Source organism: Cenococcum geophilum (genome assembly GCF_001692895.1).
Source record: "Cenococcum geophilum 1.58 unplaced genomic scaffold K441scaffold_7, whole genome shotgun sequence".
Lineage (NCBI taxonomy): Eukaryota > Fungi > Ascomycota > Dothideomycetes > Gloniales > Gloniaceae > Cenococcum > Cenococcum geophilum.
This window is the reverse complement of record NW_027137565.1, coordinates 1596518-1618728: the sequence shown is the minus strand read 5'-3', so window position 1 is coordinate 1618728 and position 22211 is coordinate 1596518. Positions and strand designations below refer to the sequence as shown.

The following is a 22211-nucleotide window of genomic DNA, read 5'->3' as shown; positions in this document are numbered from 1 at the left end:
TTTTAGGTATAAAGAATTCTAGAAGTATAGCTAGAAGATCTATAGATAGATATATACAAAAATTAAGAAATAAAGTATATCCTAAAGAGCATAGCAGAGCATTTTATAGAAGACTTCTATAAGGGAATAACTTAAGGACATAATGGAGCAACAGGCTTAGTGTTAAGACTTTAAGAAGAATACATTATTAATAAAATCTAAAATATTATAAGAAAAGTAATAAGGGAGTATCTAGATTACTAAAGGAATAAATTAATAAGGCATAAGCTATATAGAGGGCTACAACCTATTAAAATACTAGAAAGACTATAGGAAGTCATATTATAGGACTTTATTATTAAGTTACTAAAGTTAAAAGACCTTATTACCAAATAGGAGCATAACGTAATCTTAGTAATAGTAGATAAGTTAACTAAATAGGGCTACTTTATAGCATGTATAGAAGAAATCTTAGCAGAAGATATCGCTAGAATCTATATTAAAGAAGTATTCGCAAGATATAAAGCACTAAGCAAGATTATATTGGATAAAGATTTAAGATTCGTAACAGTATTCTAGGAGGTATTCTTAGCGGAATAAGGAGTTAGAGTAGTAACTTCTACCGTATATTACCCGCAAACGGATAGTTAAACGGAAAGACTAAATTAGACGCTAGAATAGTATCTAAGATATTATATTAATTATATACAGAATAATTAGGTATTACTATTACCAATTATATAGTTTATATATAACGCAACACCATAAAAAGGAATAGGTATATTACTATTTAAGGCAAATTACGGGTATAAGCTAAAAACATCATTGTTACTACAATAAGTAAAGAAAATAAGTAGTACAGCTAAAGAAAGGATAAAGATACTAATAAATCTTTATATAGACCTTATAGAATTAGTAAAAAAGGTATAAAAGAAAATAAAAAGGTACTATAACGCTAAGAGATCTAAGGGACCAGATTTTAAGGAGTGAGATATAGTATAGCTACTATATAAAAATTTTAAGAGTTAATAACTAAGCAAGAAGTTGGACCACGTTAGACTAGGACCTTTTAAAATTATATAGAGAATTTTACTAGTTACGTTTAAGTTAACCTACTAGCTAAGATAAAGATCTACCCTATACAGCATATCGCGATGCTAGAGCTAGTATATAGGAATATTAAGCTACCAATTTATAAAGAAGACACGTATAGAGGATAAGAAGAAGATAAATAATAAGTTTTAAGGATTATTAGTTATAAGGACGTTAACAATAAAATATAGTATAAAGTTAGGTAAATAGGCTATGATAAAACTACCTAGGAACTACTATAGAATTTAAAGAATACTATAGGAAAGGTATAGGAATATTAGAAGAAAATAGGTTAGGTAATATTAAGAAAGAGCCTAAAATAAAAGGATTAGTTAAAGGTAATAGATAAGCTAGATTATCTAAAGGATCCACCACCAGCGTATAAACTGTTTCCGCCTCTTCTTAATTAGAATCCTTTTTAGCCTCTTTAGCCTTAAGTTTGGATAGACCTTACTCTACTAAATAAAGCTCTTTTAAGCGTACCTTTTTACGCACTTTTACTAAACGGCTTAGGCGAGTATAAGTATCTAGTTAAGCTTTTAGAGCCTAAGACGCCTTATTAGAATAACGCTAAACCTTAGCAAGGGCCTTAACCAGCTTACTCTTTAGTCTTTTAGCCGCTACTAACACGCGTAACCCTAAAGGAGATTAAATAGGGAACTAGACGGTTATAGAGAATAATAAGACGTATATACTTAGCGTTAGAGATAGATTAAACGTTATAGGACAACCGCATATTCGCTCGAGTATACTTAGCATAAAAAGAAGGTTAGCAACTAAATGGAGCTGCGATTGTAATATATACTAACTTCTTCTCTATATAACAAGAATAGAACGGTATAACTTTACTAAGTAACAGAATAAACGTCACCAGCTAGTTATAATAATTAGACGCAGAAGATTTAATAAGAGGCATTAGAAATAATAAAGGTTATTAAATTAAAGACGGGAATGCTATACCTCTAATAAACGACTTAGAGATAGGAGATATCTTTAAAGACAAAGATAAAGAGGAGGGGGATGGTGTTACGGACCTTATATTGGTAGTAGTGCGACTACTAAGGGCAGATATAAATGGGTTAGTTAAGATAGTATAGGAGGAGCTAGAACTAATTAAGCTATAAAATAAAAGGTAGCTAAGTTATATAGCTAGTTATGTTATAAGTTTAGAACGTAGGAACGTAGGAATATGGGAACGCGACGTACTAACGTACTAACGTACCGACGTACTGAACTCTTTATTATAGAGAGGAGTTATATATTTAAGGACACACGGTCTTTATAGATAGTTTCTCTTCCTTATAGTAAATCTTAGAATATAATTAGAGTTAATCTGTTAGGCAACTACTCCACTAGTTATGTTTACGTTGTTAACTATTCTATACCTACATACCCAGCCCATTAACAAGTCCACCGTAGTATTTCCTACAAGGCTTCGTTATAGTAAAATGGCTTATCCTTAGTAACTATAATCCCCTTTATACTTCTAGCGAGGAGACATATTTAAAAAGGAGGAAGGTGTTATAGTCTCTTATACTAAGTCTTTATAGTAGCTTTAGTAAGCACGCCTTTTTTATAAAGGCGCGATTATATAGTAGCTAGAGCTATTATAAAAGGAACCTCTATAGGGTTATCTACTAGTATAAACGTATTAAGTCCGTTAATATATAGGATATAGGCTATTTCTGCCTAATCTTTAATAAAGTTAATTATATTATAGAGACCGTTAAAGAAGGCTCCCTTCTCTTATAGAACACTAAGCGAGATAATATTTATAAAGAAGTTAGGATAGTAATATACTTTGGTAAATATAATTATATAGGCCAAGTAGTTAGTTTGGGCGACTATAAGCTTAACTAATCTAACGCCAATGGCCTTTATTAGGCCTCCTCCTGTCTAAATTTAGATAGGTTTAATTTTCTTATACTAGATAAACTTCTTAATATTATTGCCTATATAAATATTTAACTATTAGCTATCTAGGAGTTCTTAATATTTATTCCTAAAGCTATAGCTGCTAGCCCAATAACCTATATAGTAAAGATTGATCTAGTTACCAAATTAGTAGCTTAAAAGGGGCGATTAGATGTCCCCTTAGAGGCCTTATTTATATTTAAGGCTACTTTATTACCTAAGCGCGGAGGTCGTTTCTCTCTAGGTCTCCACTATTCGGGTCTTAAGTAAGCATACTTTATTTAGCAGCCTTCCTCGCCACCTAGATAGCCTAGCTTATACTATTTATATTTATTTAAAGCATCCTTAATAGGGCCCTAATTACCTAATAAGGCACCACGGCCAGCTCCCCCGCCTCCGCCGCGACTATTGCTGCGACTATAACTATTGCCACGTCCTTAACCGGGGTTACCTAGTGGCTTATTAACTAAGGCAAAGCTCTTAGGTAAGTCCTTCTGCCGAGTCTCGTTAGTAAGGTCAGCGATTAATTAAAGTAGTAAAATTGTATGGCTATTGCGGATCTTGTCTTATTGGATTTAAGCCTATATAGGGAAGTGTTTATTAACGGCGTTAATAAATTAATAGTTAATAATCATGTTATCTAGGGCAAGCTTTACCTGCTTAATTCCTTAAACCGCTTCTTAGCAACGGCTTGAAAAAGTAGTAATTACTTAGTTTAATTAAAAACGGAGCTTAATAAAAGTCTCCTATATATTGGCCTTATAGATTAAGCTACGGGCCTTAAACGTCTGCTTAAGGTAATTAATATAGTCCTTTACCGTCTGCTTATACTCTAAGGTAGTAAGGATCTTATTATTAATTATACTAAGGATAACTAAACAGACTTTGCCGTTTTCCTTATTATACTTATTAGAGAGTGCCTTATTAGTTAAGCAAATTAAATTATTAGTATCCGCAATAATTTAAGACCTCTTAAGGATCTTATCTCGCTCCTCCTTGTTAGTATCTTTTAGTACTTAATTAATAGATATTATGGGTTTCTCTTCCTAGAGCTTTAGGTAGAGGGGTAGGCCTATATCTTCCCAAATAATATATAGAAGGCCCTTATTATACAGGTACGTGCTAAGCTGCGTCTAATATTAGTGCTAATTTAAACCATCTTTCTTAAGGCTTTAAATGCCTAGATAGTTTTTACCTATAGCGTCGCGTAAATAAAAGGATTTAACGCGTAAACAGTCGAATTTTAATGCGTAAAAAAAACAAATTTAACGCGTAAATTTAATAATAAAAAATGACTTTGTATATAGGTGTGGTAACCTTTAATACGGCCTATAGTAAGGCGTTAAATATAGAGCAGTAAGATATAACCTAGTATAGGTATAGTAACCCTTAATGCAACCTATGGTAAGGTGTTAATCTTCTAACGTTATAGCTTGGTAGTAACGAGTGCTTATAACCTAATAAACTAAATAATATTAGAATGAATAAATAAATCTATTAAATCTAACTATAAGGAATATAGGCCTATATCTACAGATACTAAAGTAGTTACTACGGAGACCGAATAAAAGAGGTGTCTGCTTATATAAGCAGGAAACGCGTATAGGCGTATATAGAGGACTCTTTTAGAACCATTATTAGTGGAGTCTTAACCCCTACTAATATTTCTTGTTCTATAGTGGAATTATTCTCTACCTTTATTACGTATTCAAGCTTTATATACTTTTAGTTAGTCGCCTATTTCTTCTTATAATTACTGCTAATAGTCTAATTATCTTAATTTTTAGATTTTATTGCTTAGTAAAACTAGTATATAAGAACTTTCTCTGTTAACTACTAGCCGTATATACCGTCTTTATTCTAATCTAGTTTATAAAGTTAATCTTATTCTTTATCTAACTCTCTTATACCCTAAAGTCCTTTTAACTTTAGGCTCTTATAGCTAATAGCTTATACTATACTTAGCATTCTTATAAACTTAGAATGCGTTATTATAGTAAAACGCAAAACTATTAATTAAACACTCTTTTATTTCTCTATATATATATATTATTTACTAGTCTTATTTCCTTTACTATATAGTAACTCTAACCACTTCTATAGTCTCTAGCGAAATAACTTTATTTTCTATAGTTTATATAAGTTTCTTCTTTAAGCCATTTTTCTTATTATAGAGTTTGCCTAAACGTCTTTTGCTATTAAGATTTCTAATTTAGCCTCTGCTTCTTAGTCCTATAATTACTTAATTTTTAATCTTTAGGTTTTTATAGTTTCTTATTTTATCTTTTAGATTCTTTAGTACCGCTTAGGTCTATTAGCTCTAGTCCGCTATTTTATAGTTTTTAACTCTAACTATATTGTTACGTGCCTTGCGCCTTATATAACTATAAAACTCTATTTTATTCTTTCTTAGTTTGTTTTCTTTAATAGATTCTATTATTAATTTTAATTACTTAATTTATAAGTTCCCTAAGTATATCCGTATCTTTTATTAGAATAATTACATTCTAGACTTTCGCTTTAAGTTCTTACTTATACTATACTATAAGCGCCTTATTATTTTACTTAACCTATATAGCTAGTATTTAAAACTACGTTATATACTTAATTGCTAAGGTTTATTATACTATATTTTAAAGCTTTTATTTTACTATAATTATTGCTTTTAAGTCCCCAAATATTTATATAAGTTAGCTTGTGAATCCTTTCTAGCTTAAGAACATATACTTAACTTCTAGGTTAGTAGTTATGTTTCTATGCTTTTATATCTTAATAAGATAAGATTCGAAACACTTAAGTGCTCTTTTTATTAGAAATAATTCTGTATAGACTACTTAGTCTATTAATATAGCGAGCTTTGTACTCTCTTATATTACCTTAAAGCGCATTTATACTAAAAATCCCTTAAGCTTTAACTTCTCTTCTAAGAATCGCTTAACCGATAGTAATTTAACCTTTACTACTCTGATTCTATTAATTCGTTCTTTAAGTATTTAATTATTATCTATTAATTAATTAACTATTTCTTGTAATTAACCTACTGTAATAAGCTGTAAGTTAGTATCCTATATACTAGTATTCCCACTTATTCTTAATGTGGTTACTACTATTAATGGCGTTATAACTAGTGCTTTTAGTGACATATTACTTAACTTATTAATACTATAACTAGGTAGTAAATATATAATAAAGCCTTATAGGAAATACTACGGTAAACTTATTAATAGGCTAGGTATATAGGTAACTAATAAGTTAATAATAATAATATAACTAGTAGAGTGGTTACTTAATAGATTAACTCTAATTATATTCTAAGATTTACTATAAAGAAGAGAACTATTTAAATAGGGACTGTGGTCCTTTAAATATATAATACTGCGCCTAAGAAATATACTAAGCACGTTAGTGCATTAATACGTCAGTATGTTACGTTTCTACGTTTCTACGTTCCGAACTTGTAACGTAACTAGCCATATAACTTAGTTACCCCTTGTTTTATAGCTTAATCGGTTCTAGCGCCTTTTATACTATCTTAACTAACCTATTTATATCTCTTCTTAGTAGTCGTACTACTGCTAATATAAGGTCCGTAATCTTTTTTCGTTTAGCCTATTACGAAATAAAATAATATTTTACTATTTCTACTAAAGTCTCTACCCACTTAACTTGTAGTAAGTTATAAAGTATTTACGACAATCTATACCTTTTATTAGATAAATTTATTTACTACCTTAAAGCAATAATAGAAGGTAAATCTATACTAACGACCTAGGATTTTTTAAATTTCTTATAGACTAAGAACGTATACCACCTTAGTAACTATTAGTCGTATTTAAAACTACGGTACTTATAGATTTATACCTTAAGAATATAAATATACTATTTTATAGTGTTTTCTTTTTATTTAAATTATTTCTCCACTTATTATATATAGAGGTTATTTATCTATTCCAGTATAGTAAGAAGGGGTAGTTAGGTTACGCGAGGAGGCTTAAACTTATAGCTATACTTATAGGGCTATTTATATAGGAACTTCTCTAAGTATATATAAAGGGGGTTTAGGTTGTTATAGGGTTTATAGAGGTCTTTGTATCGGAACTTCGTTAATATTTCTAGATCTAGGACTTATATATTTCTTTTTTTTTCTAGTTCTAGTATTTTCCTAACATTTTTCTTACCAATTACGTACTGGGCGTGAATTATTAATTACGCACTAGGATGAATAAGTATTCTCCGCTCTAGTTTAAGCAGGGAGGGTTGTGCGAACTAGGCTTACGAGCTGAAGGTCGTGCTGGGTAATCGTCCGAGCTAGGTAATCGTGCGAGCTAGGTAATCGTGAGAGCTAGGTGATTATGCGAGCTAGGAGATCTTATAGCTAGGCGATCGTGCGAGCTAGGAGATTTTATAAGCTAGGTAATTGTGCGAGTTAGAAAATCGTGCGAGTTAGGTGATCGTGCGAGTTGGGTAATTGTACGAACTAAGGCGGTTTATCTAAGTTCCAGAAAATGATTAGATAAGTGATTAGACGGTGCTACAGTAGGTGTAGTCTATTATTTTATCTAAGGCACTAAGTCTCTACCCAAAATTAAATACCCCCTTTACCAATACTCTTATAAATATATCTACAACTATATTAAATACAGACCCTAAAGCGAGTTAATAAACGTAGAGAGGCTACTATAAGATCTCGCTGCCGTCTTTTAATGCCTTTAATAATTACATACCTAGTAAGACAATTGGTAATATATATCCTCTTATCGATTTTAAATAGACGACCTATACAGCCCAAAATATACTCTAATTACGACGTTAAATTAGTAGAGAGGCCTATTATCGTTCTAGAAAATATCGCGATTATTTAAAATAACGAGTAATAGGCAAGTTAATTTACTACGTAATTTAAATTCTGTTAAGAAACAAGCTAGTAATAGTAGCTTAAGTCCCTAAACAAAGCCCTTAATCAATTTACTTTTCTATACCTGGCATTACCGCGGACCTTACCCTAGTGCTAAATATAATATTACAAACCACTCATTTATAAATCGCCCACTCCGCTAACCTCCGAAATCTTACCTAACCTTACCCCAGCGTATCAGCATGCTGGAACTTCTCCCTATCCACCCGATCCCCCAGACTCGCCGTCCGCACCGCCTCCTCGGCCGCAATCGCCGCAACATTCGGTCGCTGCACCTCCTCCGCCGTCGCGGGGACGGGAGGGGGTTCGAAGAGCTTGGCCTCGTGGTCATTAAAGTCCTGTCCCGGGTTAACCGTCTGGTACTCAACCGTCTTCATCAGCTTATAGAAGCCGACGGCGAGCAGCGTGCCCATAAACGGCCCAATCCAGTAGATCCAGTGGTATCCGTTAAAGAAGTGTGTTACTACGGAGGGGCCGAAGCTACGCGCGGGATTAAGGGAACCGCCGGTAAAGAAGACGCCTAAGGGGGATGGAGTTAGTCGGCTAGAAAGTAAGTAGGGTGCTAAGGGGGTTATTACCTGTCATTTCTGCTATAAAAAGTGATAGCCCTATTCCGATTGGCGCTAGGTACGTAGCTTTATGTTTCTCAGCTGCAAGCATAAAGATAGTAAAGACCAGTTCGGCGGTTAAGAACATCTCGAGAAAGACGCCCTGCGCAATAGTTGTGCCACCTCCAAGAGAGGTAGATACGTTAAGTGGGCCGGGGAGAATTGCAGAGACCACGCCCGCGGCGGCCATGCCGGCGAGCATTTGGGCGATAAAGCAGAGAACGGCTCGAAGAGGATTAACGGCCCCAATGAGATAGAGGCCGAGGGTTACCTAGAATAAACGGTTAGATTATGCTTCTTTCCTTTAGTATAGAAATAGGACGTACTGCAGGGTTAAACAGCCCTCCGCTAATTCTAAAGAATATCCAGACATTAACTGCGAGTGAGAAACCAAACGCAAGACTGATAAAGAGAAGCACTGAAGTATTGGGTGCTTGTGTTATCGAGTGATTTTCCTGCTGTCCTCCTGCACCATTTGCTACTACAGCTGCAGCATTGGCGACTTGTGTTGCTCCAAATGCAAAGAATAGGAACATAAATGTGCCCCCAAACTCTGCCACAAACGCAACTATCTCATTACGAGCACGGTTTGAGAGAAATGGTAGGGGGTGATGTTGCCCCCGTTCATTTTCGTTGTTGGGGTCGAAATCCTTTTTATGGAAAGGCAGGACGTTTTGACGCATCGCGAAAGACGAAGCCTCCAATAGAGAATACGCGCGACGGGAGAAAAGTTTAGAAATTAAAAACCAGATTAAGGATCCGAATAGCGCCGATAAACGTACAGAGCTCAACGAGAACTAAAGACAGCAAGAAAATAAAGAGAGGAAGGTTGGATTAACCCGTTAAATACGCAAATATGCCCGGCTACGAAGGTGGCGTTTAGAGGGAGCAGCTGTCAAAAGAAGCCCAAGGAGGGGACCCCGTCTTCCGCACCTCCCACGGACTCCAATAAACATGATGTGTAATACTGCCTTTAATGCTGCAACATGAGCACCTCCAATGAAAGGGCTACGTGGCGCTCCTATGATGAAGCCGGCGTCTCGAACTCACCGATAAGGCCACACGGACGACGCCCTAAGGGAATTTAGAAGGTCTGATGTGAGTATGATCTTCGCAGGGTTCGCGTTGAAGCGATCCTGGGGGAAAATAAAGTTATCAGTCGATGATTGATGACGGAGGTGGCGTGCCGAGTTGGCGCGCTAGGATCGTCGAACGTCTAGTTGTGCCGATGATGCACTTCTACAATCTGCATGTAAATGTGATAATTTCTTTAGACTGCATTCCTCAAATTTCATTAATTGGTTCAATAATTGGCGTACAGTTGACAATATCAAAGGGAAGACATTTGAAATCTACGACTGGAGCTGGACCCATTTAAGGCAGCAACGCCCCAAAATTCGCCACCAACCACCTGACTATATGGAGCCTTGGCTATTACAAAGTAAGAATTTTTAGAGATCTACCAAGCTACAAATAAAGACGGTATTCGAGTTAATATTCCTATATCGCCTTCCGTTGGAGAGAATATTAATAAAGTTATTAATTTAGTTATACAAGGTGCTACACCCCTACGTTCTAAAGCTTTGCATAATCTACGGGATCTTACCTTAAGAACCCTTGCAAATAAAGTTGTACTTTAGCGCATGAATACGGAGATAGAGAAGCAGAAGAGGCAGCGTTAAGGAAAGGAAAAGACGTCATATGGTAAGGCACGAGTTTCGTCAGTGCAAGAGGCTCTTTAAAGGAACCAAGAATGGGAGGAGAAGGAGCAAGAAGAGGCTCTTAGAAGGGAACGTAATGCGGCTTTACGTGGTAAAGTAGGCTTCGCGAAGAAGGTGTTGAAGGAACTACCTCTACAGACCGATCTTTTTGGATAGTATTAATAAATTGACCAATTTGGGTGAGAGTCCGTGCATACGAGAGCTGGGCCCAGGGGTGGCTCGATCGGGTGGCTGGCTAGTTGGGGTGGCAGTTACGTTATCCCGTGTCACCGGAATGAATCTTCTGCGGAGCGTCTGATTTATGAGATAACCTCGATCCCAGAGGTCTTACCTCCTTAAGGATTCGTCTCCTCTATAATCTATCTTGTTCCTACAATCACGCTTCACAGCCCCTGCCTGCAATGTCCCCTGACAGCTTTTCTATTGTATCTAAGATCATTCACTTGAAGGTCCACCTTACAAAGTCTAACAACAGGCAACAAGCCAATTAGCGCTGAGCTTGCAAAAGACCCGACCCATGCAGATTCCTTCCCCATACTTGTCGCCAGGTGTCACCATTCAACTCGTACAGCGTCAATGACCGTTATTGGCCTGGCCTCGCTCAATCCGGAACGTGAGCGTGTCACCGCTCTGGATGTGATAGTGCGACAGGTTGTGACCGGCCCGGAGGCTAGAACCGTCGAAATACAACCTGACCAGCTGCCAATCATCGCGACTCATTCCCATTGCGTCTGCGATCATTTCCCTGACGGTTCTGACGGAGGCGTCCCTGGGTGGCACCCTGAGAGTGATCGTGGTGGTGTCGTTGGGTCTTTCCCGCCGGCAGTCTGGTAAATGTTAGTTCCTCCAGCTGCTTGCCGGCGAAGATCAAGCGCTGGAAATCAAGAGGAATGCACTCCCTATCCTGAATCTTGCTCTTAATGTTTTCAATACCATCAGAGGACTCGACCTCAAGGGTGATGGTCTTTCCAGTGACTAGGCCGAGATATGTTAGTAACACGTACTATCGTGGACTAACAAGTAGCTATTAAGAGGTGGGGTACCGTACGCGTTTTAACGAATATCTACATATTGGATGTATTATATGAGGTGGTGGGACAACTGCAGAGGGCTGGCTGTAGGTATTAGGAGCCGTTCGTGAGGATAGATGCAGATTGAAAATAGGTTAAACCAAAAGACGAGTGGAGGGACATGAGCTTTATCCCTTCGGCTGGTGACATCACCGGCCGAAGGGATAGAAGAATCTGTCAGGACACGAGCCAGACTCGCTCAGTAGCGTCACGTTCTCGCCCGATGGCAGCTGGCTGGTGTCGGAATCCTATGACCACACTATGCGGGTATGGAAAGTCGCCACCGGGCAAGTCGACTAGACGCTCAAGGGCCATTGCAACGTCGCGTTCTCGCCCGATGGGGGTTCGGAACAATCCCTCAAAGCTTAAAAAACCGGGGCTTCTATGCGTCGGTTATCGCATAGATCTCCCAAGGCTCTGAAGCCCTTGGTGGCGTAGACGTATAGGCATAGATTTACCCCGCACGGCGTATCTTGGTAGACAATCTTACATCGCCACCCCACCAAGATCACGTGCATATCGCATCTGCCCCGCGTCCACGCCGCGTGCGTGTGATGGTGCATGTGAAAGTAAAGGCTCTACCGCCTATGGTAAGCCAAACGTATGCGTCATAGGCGTGGGTTACGGCCTGAGAAATCTATGCGTAGGCCGGAAGAACTTTTGGGGCCGTGCGGGGGATGTACTAGACCTCTGCGAGCCCAATGAGCAGGAGAAAAGCGGCTCACAAGCAAAAAAGCGGTGCACACAGCATCCACGCTGGCTCGTGATAGCGGAAAAGAAGCAATTGGATATCTTAAAAGGGGAGAATAGCGAGAGGAAAAGCGCCACGTGAATGCATAGCAGCCTCCCTTCATCTCTTCATAACCTCCCTTCATCTCTTCATAACCTCCCTTCATCTCTTCATAACCTCCCTTCATCTCTTCATAACCTCCCTCCACCCCACCGAAGCCTACTACCACTCCTCACTCCCCGTCGGCCTACCCTGCCAATGCCCCCCACCCACCCCGCCCCTCCGTCCCGCCGCGCCCCCAGGTCCCACCGTCGCGCTCCTCACCTGGCCCTGGCTCTGCCCCACCCACCCCGGCTGCACAATCGGCGCCGTAGCACTGCGCTGCGGCAGGACACTCCCCGGCCCACGCCCCGGCAGCGGATTCGACGCCTCGCGGCGCTGGATCGCCGACTGCAGGACCGCAGGCAACGCGGCGCCAGGATTCGCGACCGGCGTCGCGTTGCGCGAGGGATTGAAAACAACATACCCCCTGCCGTTCCCGTCACTATTGCTAGGGTTGCTGGGGTTGCCCGGGACAAGACTGGGCGGCGGGGATGTGGCGCCACGCCGCCGCTGCTGCGGTTGCTGTTGGTGGACGGGCGTCGCAGAGCGGAACGGGTCGTAGTCGTCCGCGCCGTAGTACGGGCTCTGGGCCCTCGCCTGGCTCTGGGCCTGACTTTGGTTCTGCATATAATCATACAACCTTGCGGGCGCACCGAGCGGCGAGATCTCAACGGGGCTCATTTCATACGCGGGGCCATGAGCCGGCACGTGCTGCTGGTCGTACGGGGAGAAAGTTGGGTCGGCGAGGCGGGACGGGCCTGGGGCGCGGCGGCTGCTGGCGCTGAAGCCGGTGTTCTGGCGAGAGGGCCCTCCGGTGCGCGGGTCGTGCGTTGCGGAGAGCGGGCTGATGAGGTGCGGGAAGTTGCGGCCGGAGGGGGAGTTGAAGTCTGTGTTGGTGTTGAGGCGAGAAGGCGCGCCCTGAGGCATCGGGGAGTAGGGACGCTGGGGACCTTGCAAATCGCCCGTCATGCTGCGGTTCGGAGGTGGGCGCGAGAAGTACTCGCCGTTGCGGTCTAAGGGCGGCATTTGGGGGACGGGCGAGCCGCGACCGGGTTCTCCGTATCCCATCGAACCTGCTTGGCTGAGTAGTGGTGCGTTGGAGGTGTAGCTGGCGTTGGAGAATGCTGAGGATTGGGTATCCGATCGGGTTGGAGGCAGAGGTCTCTTAGCATATTCCGGGAATGATGGAAGAGTAGGTTGTCTTGACGTGCCGCTTCTATTAGTGCTCATCGTGTTCGTCCGACTTGGAGGTTGTGATGAGTATGGCGGTAGCGAGCCGTTGTTCTCTTTTCCGAAGGAGTAGATCGAGTCCTTATCGTCATCTGAACCTGAAAGTACTGGTAGTGTTGGTACACGCTGGACTTGGCCTGGCCGATCGCCATTCTTGATGGCCTCCTGCTCTTCCTTTCTGCGTTTTGCGTCTTGCTTTTCCAATGCCTTCCTGACTTTCACACTAACAATCTTCTCAAGTCTTGAATCTACCTTTCGGCGGCAGTAGATTGACAGTCTTCCATCTGAGCTCGGAATATAATGCCAGAGGAAGAGTATGTAAAGTATGACAGAAACAATGAGTGATATGGCGGATATGACCCAGACAATAAGTGTGAATAACATGGTGAAGTAAATGATTACTTCCTCCCTATTTCGTTGGGCGAGAAGATCCACGTTGATCCAAAATTGTTGAAATGAGGAGTGACCGTCTGTGGCAGCATTTTTGCCCTCAGGTATCAAATCGGCTCTCATAACAGCCCATAATGTGAGAGCATTAACAACTACTCTCGGGCCTTCGGCAAGAACAATGACAAGAGCTCCTACAAATCGGATTAGCATGAAACCTACATGCTGTTCGCGATGCCAACATACCTTTGAATTGAAAGTAGACAAAAAGGGCAATATAATCAACGCCCTTCTTGCTCATTGTTAACTCAGCAAAGACGAGAAATCTTCTCCATCCTTGTCCGTTTTTGCCCATTCGGATACTCTGCAAGATGACGGCAAGAGGGTCAAGATAGCTCTCGGCAACACCGCCTGCACGAATAACCCGAATGGCTCGGAGCCATTCCAATGCAAGTAGTACATAGGATAGAATGATACAGATGGTGAAGATCCATTTGGCGATGTCGAAAGGAATTGCTGGCTTAATCTGGCTGGACCACTTGTTGAAGGCTAGAAGATTGATTGCAGTGAATGCATCGGCTATGTAGACGGCAATGGAAGTTATGACAAGTATCCACAACCAGGCATACGAGAATGGTGCGATGCAGGATGTTGATTTGAAGTCTGAAAGTGTCTAGAGGTAGTTAGTAAGCTTTCAATCGATCGAGCGAAGAGATTTGTGCTCTAGCGTAATGCGGCTCCCGATCTACCGTCGAGATTGAAAGTCACAACTTGTGTGAAGCAGCGCCTATTATCCAGGAAATTAAGGATAAAGAAGAATTGAGCTTCCACATACGATATAATCCCACTTCTGTTCCTCGGTCACCTTGACACCTTTCTCCCTGTCACCTCCACAACAGTCCATGTTGACTGCTGTAATGTATTAAATAAAGTAGACGTCCTAAGTCTACGACCACCTTCGGAATTGTGCCAGACCAGCTGGAGCCGTTTCTCGAGGTAATAGATGGAATGAGCGACAAAGACGCGTAGTCTTAAGAGGAGGTCGCGGTCGGGAAGCCGCAATTGCTGTGCCGGTGTGCTGGCCTCTGTAGTAACAGCCCAGCTGTCCACCGCCAGCGGGTATGTTGGTGAAAGAATTGGTCGGAGTGAAATCCTTGAGGACCCAAGAGAAGAGGCTGAAGCGCGTGTCTAGGGAGTGTATGAGGTCTCACACTAAGTCCGAGTCGGGAATATTAGGAAGGTGCATGACGCGAGTGGGATTCCTAGAGCGCGGGACGTCTGATGCGCACAATGTCCGGGCGTGTTTTATCAACTATCAGATGGCGCACGGCGGCATGGCCCAAAGGTTACAAGACCGAGCAATGGCGAAATTAGTGAGCGTGTTTGTGAATAGAGCGACAGCTGGATGGAGTGGAAGTGACGGGCGCGAAACGGGCGAACGATTGGGGTATCACAATGATTGCAATACAAATGAAGGGTCAAATGCGAGGCAGCCAAGAAACCAAACAAGAGTGCAGGGCATCTATTGGTAACATGTCCTTTTACGATCACTGTACTTTGCTCATGTTGGACAGCATTCATCCCTGCAGCTGGCGGCTGGCAAAGACCCGACCGCTCAACTCCGCGTTTGAGAAGGTCGCATGGGCGGCCCACTCAACGCCAATCAAGCTTGCTGCGAGAAGGCTAAAAGCCACCCGCCGACCGATTAAGCAATGACTAGACCTGTTCCTGTGTATCCGCCGCTTCAGACTGGCATGGGTGTTAATTGGTACCCTGGTGATTGCTGTTACTTGAGACGCCCATGACGACTCGAAGCTCCTCCTATGAATACTACCAAATATCATCGAAGACGCACATCCAGCGATCACGATTTTGTCGAAAGAGTATGCAGTCATCACGTTGCGCAGGTTGATTTTGAGTGTGCAGGTCTCTCGATAAAGCGCCGTGTCTCAACCCGCATTTCACGGTTATCCATTAGTTCTCGGTCAGATCATCCGAGGGCATCTGCTCACGCTGCTCTGTTCTACCATCATTTAGCCATCTTCTGGTCTTACCGCTTTCTTTCCTTTCTGGGTAATAATGCCGAATAACAACGCCGAATATCTACCAGGAAATGAACATGTTGTAGTTGCGCCACTGTCCACGTATCAACCATGATATATCCCAAGACGCAATCGTATAAAGTCGGGTACAATAACTAAATTACATTTGACTATGCACTGCTTCTTTTTAAACAGCAGGAAATTTTCTTCTACGCTGCATACATACCTTTCGTAGTTCTAGTCATAAATGTTGCGCTGAACTGTGCATTTGTGCGAACTCATACACAGCGTGAGAGCTTTGTTCTTGCTTAAAAAGGACGAGAGAGCTCCTAGACTTGCCTGCCTAATGCTTCTATACTATACTGTTCCTTCAATTAAGACTGCTTTGTCGTTTCCTTAAGCTACTCCCAAGCTTCGTCCTCTCGATTCTGAAATTGTAGCACACTCCCTTTCCTCTACCTATCCATCTCACATCCCACCACCGCAGCATCAGCACCAATGCAAACAACAATCGCCCCTCAACCCCCAAGCACATCCAAATCCACATCCACACTTCCCCTTCTCCGTCCTCATAACCGGTGCCAGCTTCAGCTTCCTCGCAAACTCCTATGCGGATACGTAGACTGATGGGACGGCGAATCTCGAAGTATACAGGTTCCGGGCCCATATAAAACCAGCGCGAGGATTACCGATCCGGCGAAGCGCAACATTCTGGCACTATTGAAACCGCCACACTAATTCGGTGCAAAGCAGTTGTCTTTACAAACGGATTACTGTGAGCGGTTTAACAAGCCTAATGTGCACGTTATCGATACTAACGCCACACCGGTGACGGAAGTAGTTCTAGAAGGCATTCGGACAGCGGATGAAAAAATGCACGAAATTGAAATAAGAACACTAGTGACTGGTTCGATAGCATTACGGGTGGGTTGCCGGATTATATTCGAAGGCTTGACGGGCTTAGAGAAAACGGTATGAGGTTTGAGGCGACTTGAATAAACACATATGAAAGCACTGTATGATACAAACGGTTTTGGATTTGGGCTAGCGCAACTACAATTATAGTCATAATCACGCCTCTTCATCCAGCATAGCACAGCATAGGGTCTAGTTTTAATTTAATAAAAACCACTTTCATTCACGCATCTCTGCTCTCGTCCATACGCTATACTAGCTGAACTCCCCAATCGCGCCCATCCACCCGAGAGTGTGCCAAATAAGCATCCCATAAATAAAAAACAGAAGAGGCATGCTAAGTGCAAGCCGGTCTACCCATAAGTTTTATACTACAAAGCCTCCTCTTCCACCCCAGAAGCCTCGCTTTTTTTGTTTCTATAAGAGCGTTTATAGCTCGTCGTGGCCACTGGGCTCCTCATCGCTGTAGTCGGGCATTCCGCCCGCGCCGCCACTGTACAGCTTGCTGGTGATGGGGTATGCCACGCCACTGAGCTTCTCCTTCTGCTCATCGAAGTCCTCGGCCGTGGCCGTAGCGGCGTTCTCTTCTAGCCAGTCTTGAGTTTCCTTGACGGCTTCGAGGATCTATTTCATACGTTAGTCATGTGTCCTTTGATATAGGGGAAGAAGGGAGTCTTACAATCTCCTTGTCCTCCTCGTCAATCTTGCCACCAAGACCTTCCTCGTCGTTGACCTGGTTCTTCAGGCTGTATGCGTAATTCTCGAGGCCGTTCCTGGACTCAATGCGCTCGCGGGTAGCCTTGTCTTCCTCGGCGTACTTCTCGGCTTCCTCAACCATACGCTCGATTTCCTCAGCGCTCAGGCGTCCCTTGTCATTAGTGATGGTGATAGACTCAGACTTGCCGGTTCCCTTGTCGCCGGCGCTGACCCTCAAGATACCGTTGGCGTCGAGCTCGAATGTGACTTCGATTTGAGGAACACCACGAGGCGCAGGACTAAAGCACATTAGTGGATGTGTGAGATAACGTGGGTAATAGGGTTAGTGCGCTAAGTCGTGGCCGGAATTCAGCAGCGCCAACCACCCTATTCCAGCCACGACTTAACGCACCAACTCTTGCACCCACGTTAGAGATGTAAAGAGGACTTACGGAATGCCAGTAAGCTCGAATTTGCCCAACAGGTTGTTATCCTTGGTCATCGAACGTTCACCCTCGTAGACCTGGATCAAGACTACAGGCTGGTTATCAGCGGCAGTCGAGAAGATCTGACTCTTCTTGGTGGGGATGGTCGTGCCACGTTTGATCAAGTGGGTCATAACACCGCCGGTGGTCTCGATACCGAGGGTCAAGGGGTTGACATCCATCAAAACAAGGCCCTCAGCTTTGGCTTCGCCGGAAAGGACACCACCTTGAACAGCGGCACCAAAGGCAACAGCCTCATCAGGGTTGACATCTTTACGGGCTTTCTTGCCGAAGAACTCCTCGAGCATAGCCTGGACCTTTGGGATACGGGTGGAACCACCAACGAGGACAATATCGTCAATGTCACTCTTCTTCATCTTGGCGTCCTTGAGAACCTGTTCAACGGGCTTGAGCGTCTTCTTGAAGAGATCGTTGTTCAATTCCTCGAACTTGGCGCGGGTAAGAGTCTCGGAGAAGTCCTCACCGGCGTGGAAAGATTCGATTTCGATCTTGGCGGTCTTCTGGGAAGAACTGTACATATTATTAGCAACTGTAATATTAGAATAATGGGAGGGTGATCCTTACAGAGTTCGCTTGGCTTTTTCAACCTCACGCTTCAGCTTGCCCATCGTCTTGGGGTCCTTGTTGATATCAACGTTCTTCTCCTTGTTGTACTTCTTGGCGAAGTAGTTGATGACACGGTTATCGAAATCTTCACCACCAAGATGAGTGTCACCAGCGGTCGCTTGGACCTCGAAAACGCCGTTGTCAATCGTGAGGATGGAAACATCGAAAGTGCCACCACCAAGATCGTAGACGATGACTTGACGCTCATCTTTATCAGTCTTGTCCAGACCGTAAGCCAAAGCTGCCGCGGTAGGTTCATTGACAACACGGAGGACGTTGAGGCCGGCAATAGTACCGGCGTCCTTGGTAGCGGCTCTCTGAGCGTCGTTGAAGTAAGCCGGAACAGTGACGACGGCATTGGTGACAGTCTCGCCGAGATAGCTCTCTGCCACCTCCTTCATCTTGCCCAAAACCATAGCGCTAATCTCCTCTGGAGTGAAGGTCTTCTCCTCATTGTGAACATCGACTTTGACGCGGGGCTGGCCGTTCTTGTTGACGACGGTGAATGGGAAGTGCTTCAAATCAGCCTGAACCTCCTTCTCGACGAATTTACGTCCGATCAAGCGTTTCTGCGAGTACGTTAGGATTTGTATCTTACAAGGATGAAGAAACGGATTCTTACAATATCGAAAATTGTCCGGTGAGGATTGCTGGCGTACTGATTCTTTGCCGCATCACCAACAAGTCTCTCCTCGTCGGTAAAAGCCACCCATGAAGGCGTTATTCGGTTACCTGTCCAAACCATCAGCTCCAGCCCGTGAACTCGGCTGAGAGTACATACCTTGGTCGTTGACCATTATTTCCACCTTGCCATTCTTCATTACACCAACACAGGAGTATGTGGTTCCCAAATCGATACCGATCACGGGCCCAGTAACTTGGTTCTCTTTCAACGGCTCCTGGTCTGCCCTCGCGGTCGAAGCGAGCATCAAGCCCCCGCATAGAACGAGAAGAAGATAAAAGGCCATAGACCAGGCCGAACGCGACGACTCGCCGCCTCTTGACCGCCTCGGCATCGTGAAGATGTGTGATGCGAATAGGGAGGTGAGTATGCTCGATCTCTATCGAAGAGCCTAGCAAAGAATGGGTATAGGACAATACAAGAGGTCTACGTCCCCAAGACCAACAAGTGGAAATGAAGAAAAGTGGTGGAAGAAGTGGTGTGGGAGAGAAGGAAGAGGGGAGGGAGAAAAGGCTATGGGGGAGAACTTAAAAGTAGCCAGAGTGTGAAGTTCTGAACAGAATACAGTTGCATTTTGACGCACTTAAGCTCTCACCGCCTGCCGGGAAAGGCTAAGCACTAGGCCGCATGCGCCACTTCTCAATAACGCAACTTGTCCTTTCGAAGCTGAGCAAGAGCCCCAAGAGCCTCTCACAGAGATGCTTCTAATTAAGTCTAACCACGCCCCAATTCCGGCCGGGATTTGTGAACACGTATAGCTTTGCTCGCGGCAAATAAGTGGTGGTCATCATTTCACGATATGTGATTCCAGCGCTCTTTAATTCCAGCTTTCAGCCTCGGCCTTTCTACCAGTGCTGTACACCAAGCTATGCTTTACAAAAACTGCATGTTATTTGAACTTTTTTTATTTTTCTTTATTTTTAAAAGTCAAACCCCGTTTTGATTTCTCACAAATAAGGCGTTCTTGCGATGCATTATCGAGCAATAGATACAGCCCCGTTCGCTCGCCACAATAAGAGCTGGTCCATGCGGTCAGGAACAGCCGCAGAGCTTCTTCCAAGTGTCCTTTTCTCAGCCTCGCATGAAAGGGTGATGTATCCTCTACTTACCGATCGCGGACTTCCACACCAATCGTCTGCAGTTCCAAGATGGGGCAAGAATAACTCTTTCGTGATTACTCAATAAGCTTTTAGGTAGACAGAAGTCATACCGCAAGTTTATTTGCGGCGAGAAGGAAATAACCCTAATCCTTCATAGCGTTGGCGTTCTGCAAATAGCTTCAGAGCAGCTATATTAGGGTTATTGCCAGCACGTAAATATGCACAGTGCAAGGCTTTTTGCAGTACAGCCTGCTGTTCTGATTGTTCAATAACAGTCGTATTCATCATACGTGTCTTGCGTCTTGTGTCTCGTCAATGTAGCTATGATTCATCCACGGCAAACGGGCGGGGTCCAAAAGAATGGCAAATCGACGCCGGCACATTTGCCATAACTTCGCTCCTCTAAATCCCTGAACCTCTACCGCCGAAGCCCCACCTGATTTGATTAGCCTGTCTAACCTTAACTCCTAAATCATCCGCCCAGGCCCACACCAGGCCCGGGTTCTTCTGGAACATTCGTCCAGCAATCGCCAGATCCAATCCTTCTTCGAGCAGCTGGTTGGCCTGATTACCCTCTGTGATCGTTCCCACAGTTCCCACGGCCATCTTGTCGCCAACAGCCTTCTTAACTTCCTTGGCGAAAGGTGCTTGGTAGCCTGGACCAGCCTTGATCTGCTGCTTCTCATGCAGGCCGGCAGAGGACACATCGAGCAGATCAACTCCGTGCTCAGCCAGAATCTGAGCAAGCTTGACAGTCTGAGGGACGTCCCAGCCCTCAATATCCGTATCCTCTAGCCAGTCTGTTGCGCTGATGCGCAGGAAGAGCGGCATCTCCGCGGGGATGGTTTCACGCGTCAGGTCCACGAGTTCTAGTGTTAGCCGAATGCGGTTCTGGAAAGAACCACCGTATTCGTCTGTGCGCTTATTTGAGGCTGGGGAAACGAACTGATGGAGGAGGTAGCCGTGCGCGTTGTGGATCTCGATGGCATCGAAGCCGGCCTTGAGAGCACGCTCGACACTCGCCCTAAAGGCTCTCTTAAAGTTCTTAATATCCTCCTTCGTCATCTCTTTTGGCTTGGCGTGTCTGTCATTGTAAGGGATTGCGCTGGGCGCGTAGACATTATTGGGCCAGCCATTGAGCTGCAAGAGGTTTAGCAGTCTGCCTCCATGCGTTATAGAGAAGTCGGGAGAGTGGAACACACCTCCTCACTTGCTACATCACCCATTGACAGCCATGGTGCAACCGTGCTGGCTTTCCTACCAGCGTGGCCAAGCTGAATCCCAATTTTTTGGCTTTGACTGTGTGCGAACTCGACAATCTTTCGGAGAGGTTCAATTTGCGAGTCCTTCCATAAACCACCATCCTCGGGTGTGATCCTTCCCTCCGGCGTAACAGCTGTAGATTCCACGAAAGAAATTCCGGGTCCACGCTGTATGATACCGCCGAGGTGGGTGAAGTGCCATGCTGTATGGTGACCATCCTCTGCAGAATATTGGCAGAGAGGAGAGAGCTGGAGAAATCAGAACTTGCCTACGGTGAGCTATTAATGAGGGGCTCGCACCATGATGCGATTATGTAATTTCAAGCCCCGCAACTTCAACGGCGTAAACAGCTTAGGAATGGATTTGCCATCTTCTTTCATTCCAAGCGCAGTGCCCGCAGGAGGGATCTGGGCAGGGGTATAGTAGGATATCTACTCCAAGGAGTGAAGTCTAAGCATACAATTCTTAGTAAAATTAGATAACATGAGCTCACCCCAGGAGCCGCTCTGTTGACATTGTACTTTTCTTCTGAGCAACCTTCCGCGACGGCGTGGTGGGAATGAGGGGGAGCCATATTCCACGGATGTTTTGAGGTAGAATTATGAATATCTAGGGGATTCAAAGACCGATGTGGGTAAGGTGAAATAGCGGGC

At 43.5% G+C, this 22211-nt stretch overlaps 6 protein-coding genes across 6 annotated transcripts; 1 reads left to right on the top strand and 5 right to left on the bottom strand.

Annotated features, from left to right (window-relative positions):
- Positions 1-7860: 7860 nt before the first annotated feature.
- On the bottom strand, positions 7861-9625 carry K441DRAFT_604158 (aquaporin-like protein). The gene is made up of 3 exons (XM_067645331.1): positions 8835-9625; positions 8479-8779; positions 7861-8420 (listed from the first exon to the last, which is right to left on the bottom strand). Exons 1-3 carry the CDS (start codon positions 9189-9191, stop codon positions 8065-8067), a joined length of 1014 nt encoding a protein of 337 aa, XP_067507800.1. The 5' UTR covers positions 9192-9625; the 3' UTR covers positions 7861-8064.
- Positions 9626-10935: 1310 nt separating this feature from the next.
- K441DRAFT_543901 (uncharacterized protein) lies at positions 10936-11217 on the bottom strand (the record flags this gene model as incomplete). The annotated part of the gene is made up of 1 exon (XM_067642753.1): positions 10936-11217. A coding segment is annotated over one exon (282 nt), but the record flags the coding sequence as incomplete, so codon positions are not given.
- A 1034-nt stretch (positions 11218-12251) lies between these two features.
- K441DRAFT_543946 (uncharacterized protein) lies at positions 12252-14652 on the bottom strand (the record flags this gene model as incomplete). The annotated part of the gene is made up of 3 exons (XM_067642756.1): positions 12252-13942; positions 13995-14421; positions 14584-14652. The coding sequence occupies 3 exons, from the start codon at positions 14650-14652 to the stop codon at positions 12252-12254; spliced, it is 2187 nt and encodes a 728-aa protein (XP_067507798.1).
- Positions 14653-14744: 92 nt separating this feature from the next.
- On the top strand, positions 14745-15631 carry K441DRAFT_318505 (uncharacterized protein). Its single transcript, XM_067641153.1, has 2 exons — positions 14745-15276; positions 15323-15631. The coding sequence occupies exons 1-2, from the start codon at positions 14870-14872 to the stop codon at positions 15462-15464; spliced, it is 549 nt and encodes a 182-aa protein (XP_067507797.1). The 5' UTR covers positions 14745-14869; the 3' UTR covers positions 15465-15631.
- A 1317-nt stretch (positions 15632-16948) lies between these two features.
- K441DRAFT_654360 (immunoglobulin heavy chain-binding protein, KAR2) lies at positions 16949-19737 on the bottom strand. Its single transcript, XM_067647677.1, has 6 exons — positions 19295-19737; positions 19136-19245; positions 18472-19082; positions 17854-18417; positions 17385-17700; positions 16949-17329 (listed from the first exon to the last, which is right to left on the bottom strand). The coding sequence occupies exons 1-6, from the start codon at positions 19479-19481 to the stop codon at positions 17135-17137; spliced, it is 1983 nt and encodes a 660-aa protein (XP_067507796.1). The 5' UTR covers positions 19482-19737; the 3' UTR covers positions 16949-17134.
- Positions 19738-20697: 960 nt separating this feature from the next.
- K441DRAFT_544612 (NADPH dehydrogenase) lies at positions 20698-22132 on the bottom strand (the record flags this gene model as incomplete). Its single annotated transcript, XM_067642774.1, has 4 exons — positions 20698-21435; positions 21498-21806; positions 21858-21989; positions 22052-22132. The coding sequence occupies 4 exons, from the start codon at positions 22130-22132 to the stop codon at positions 20698-20700; spliced, it is 1260 nt and encodes a 419-aa protein (XP_067507795.1).
- Positions 22133-22211: the final 79 nt, after the last annotated feature.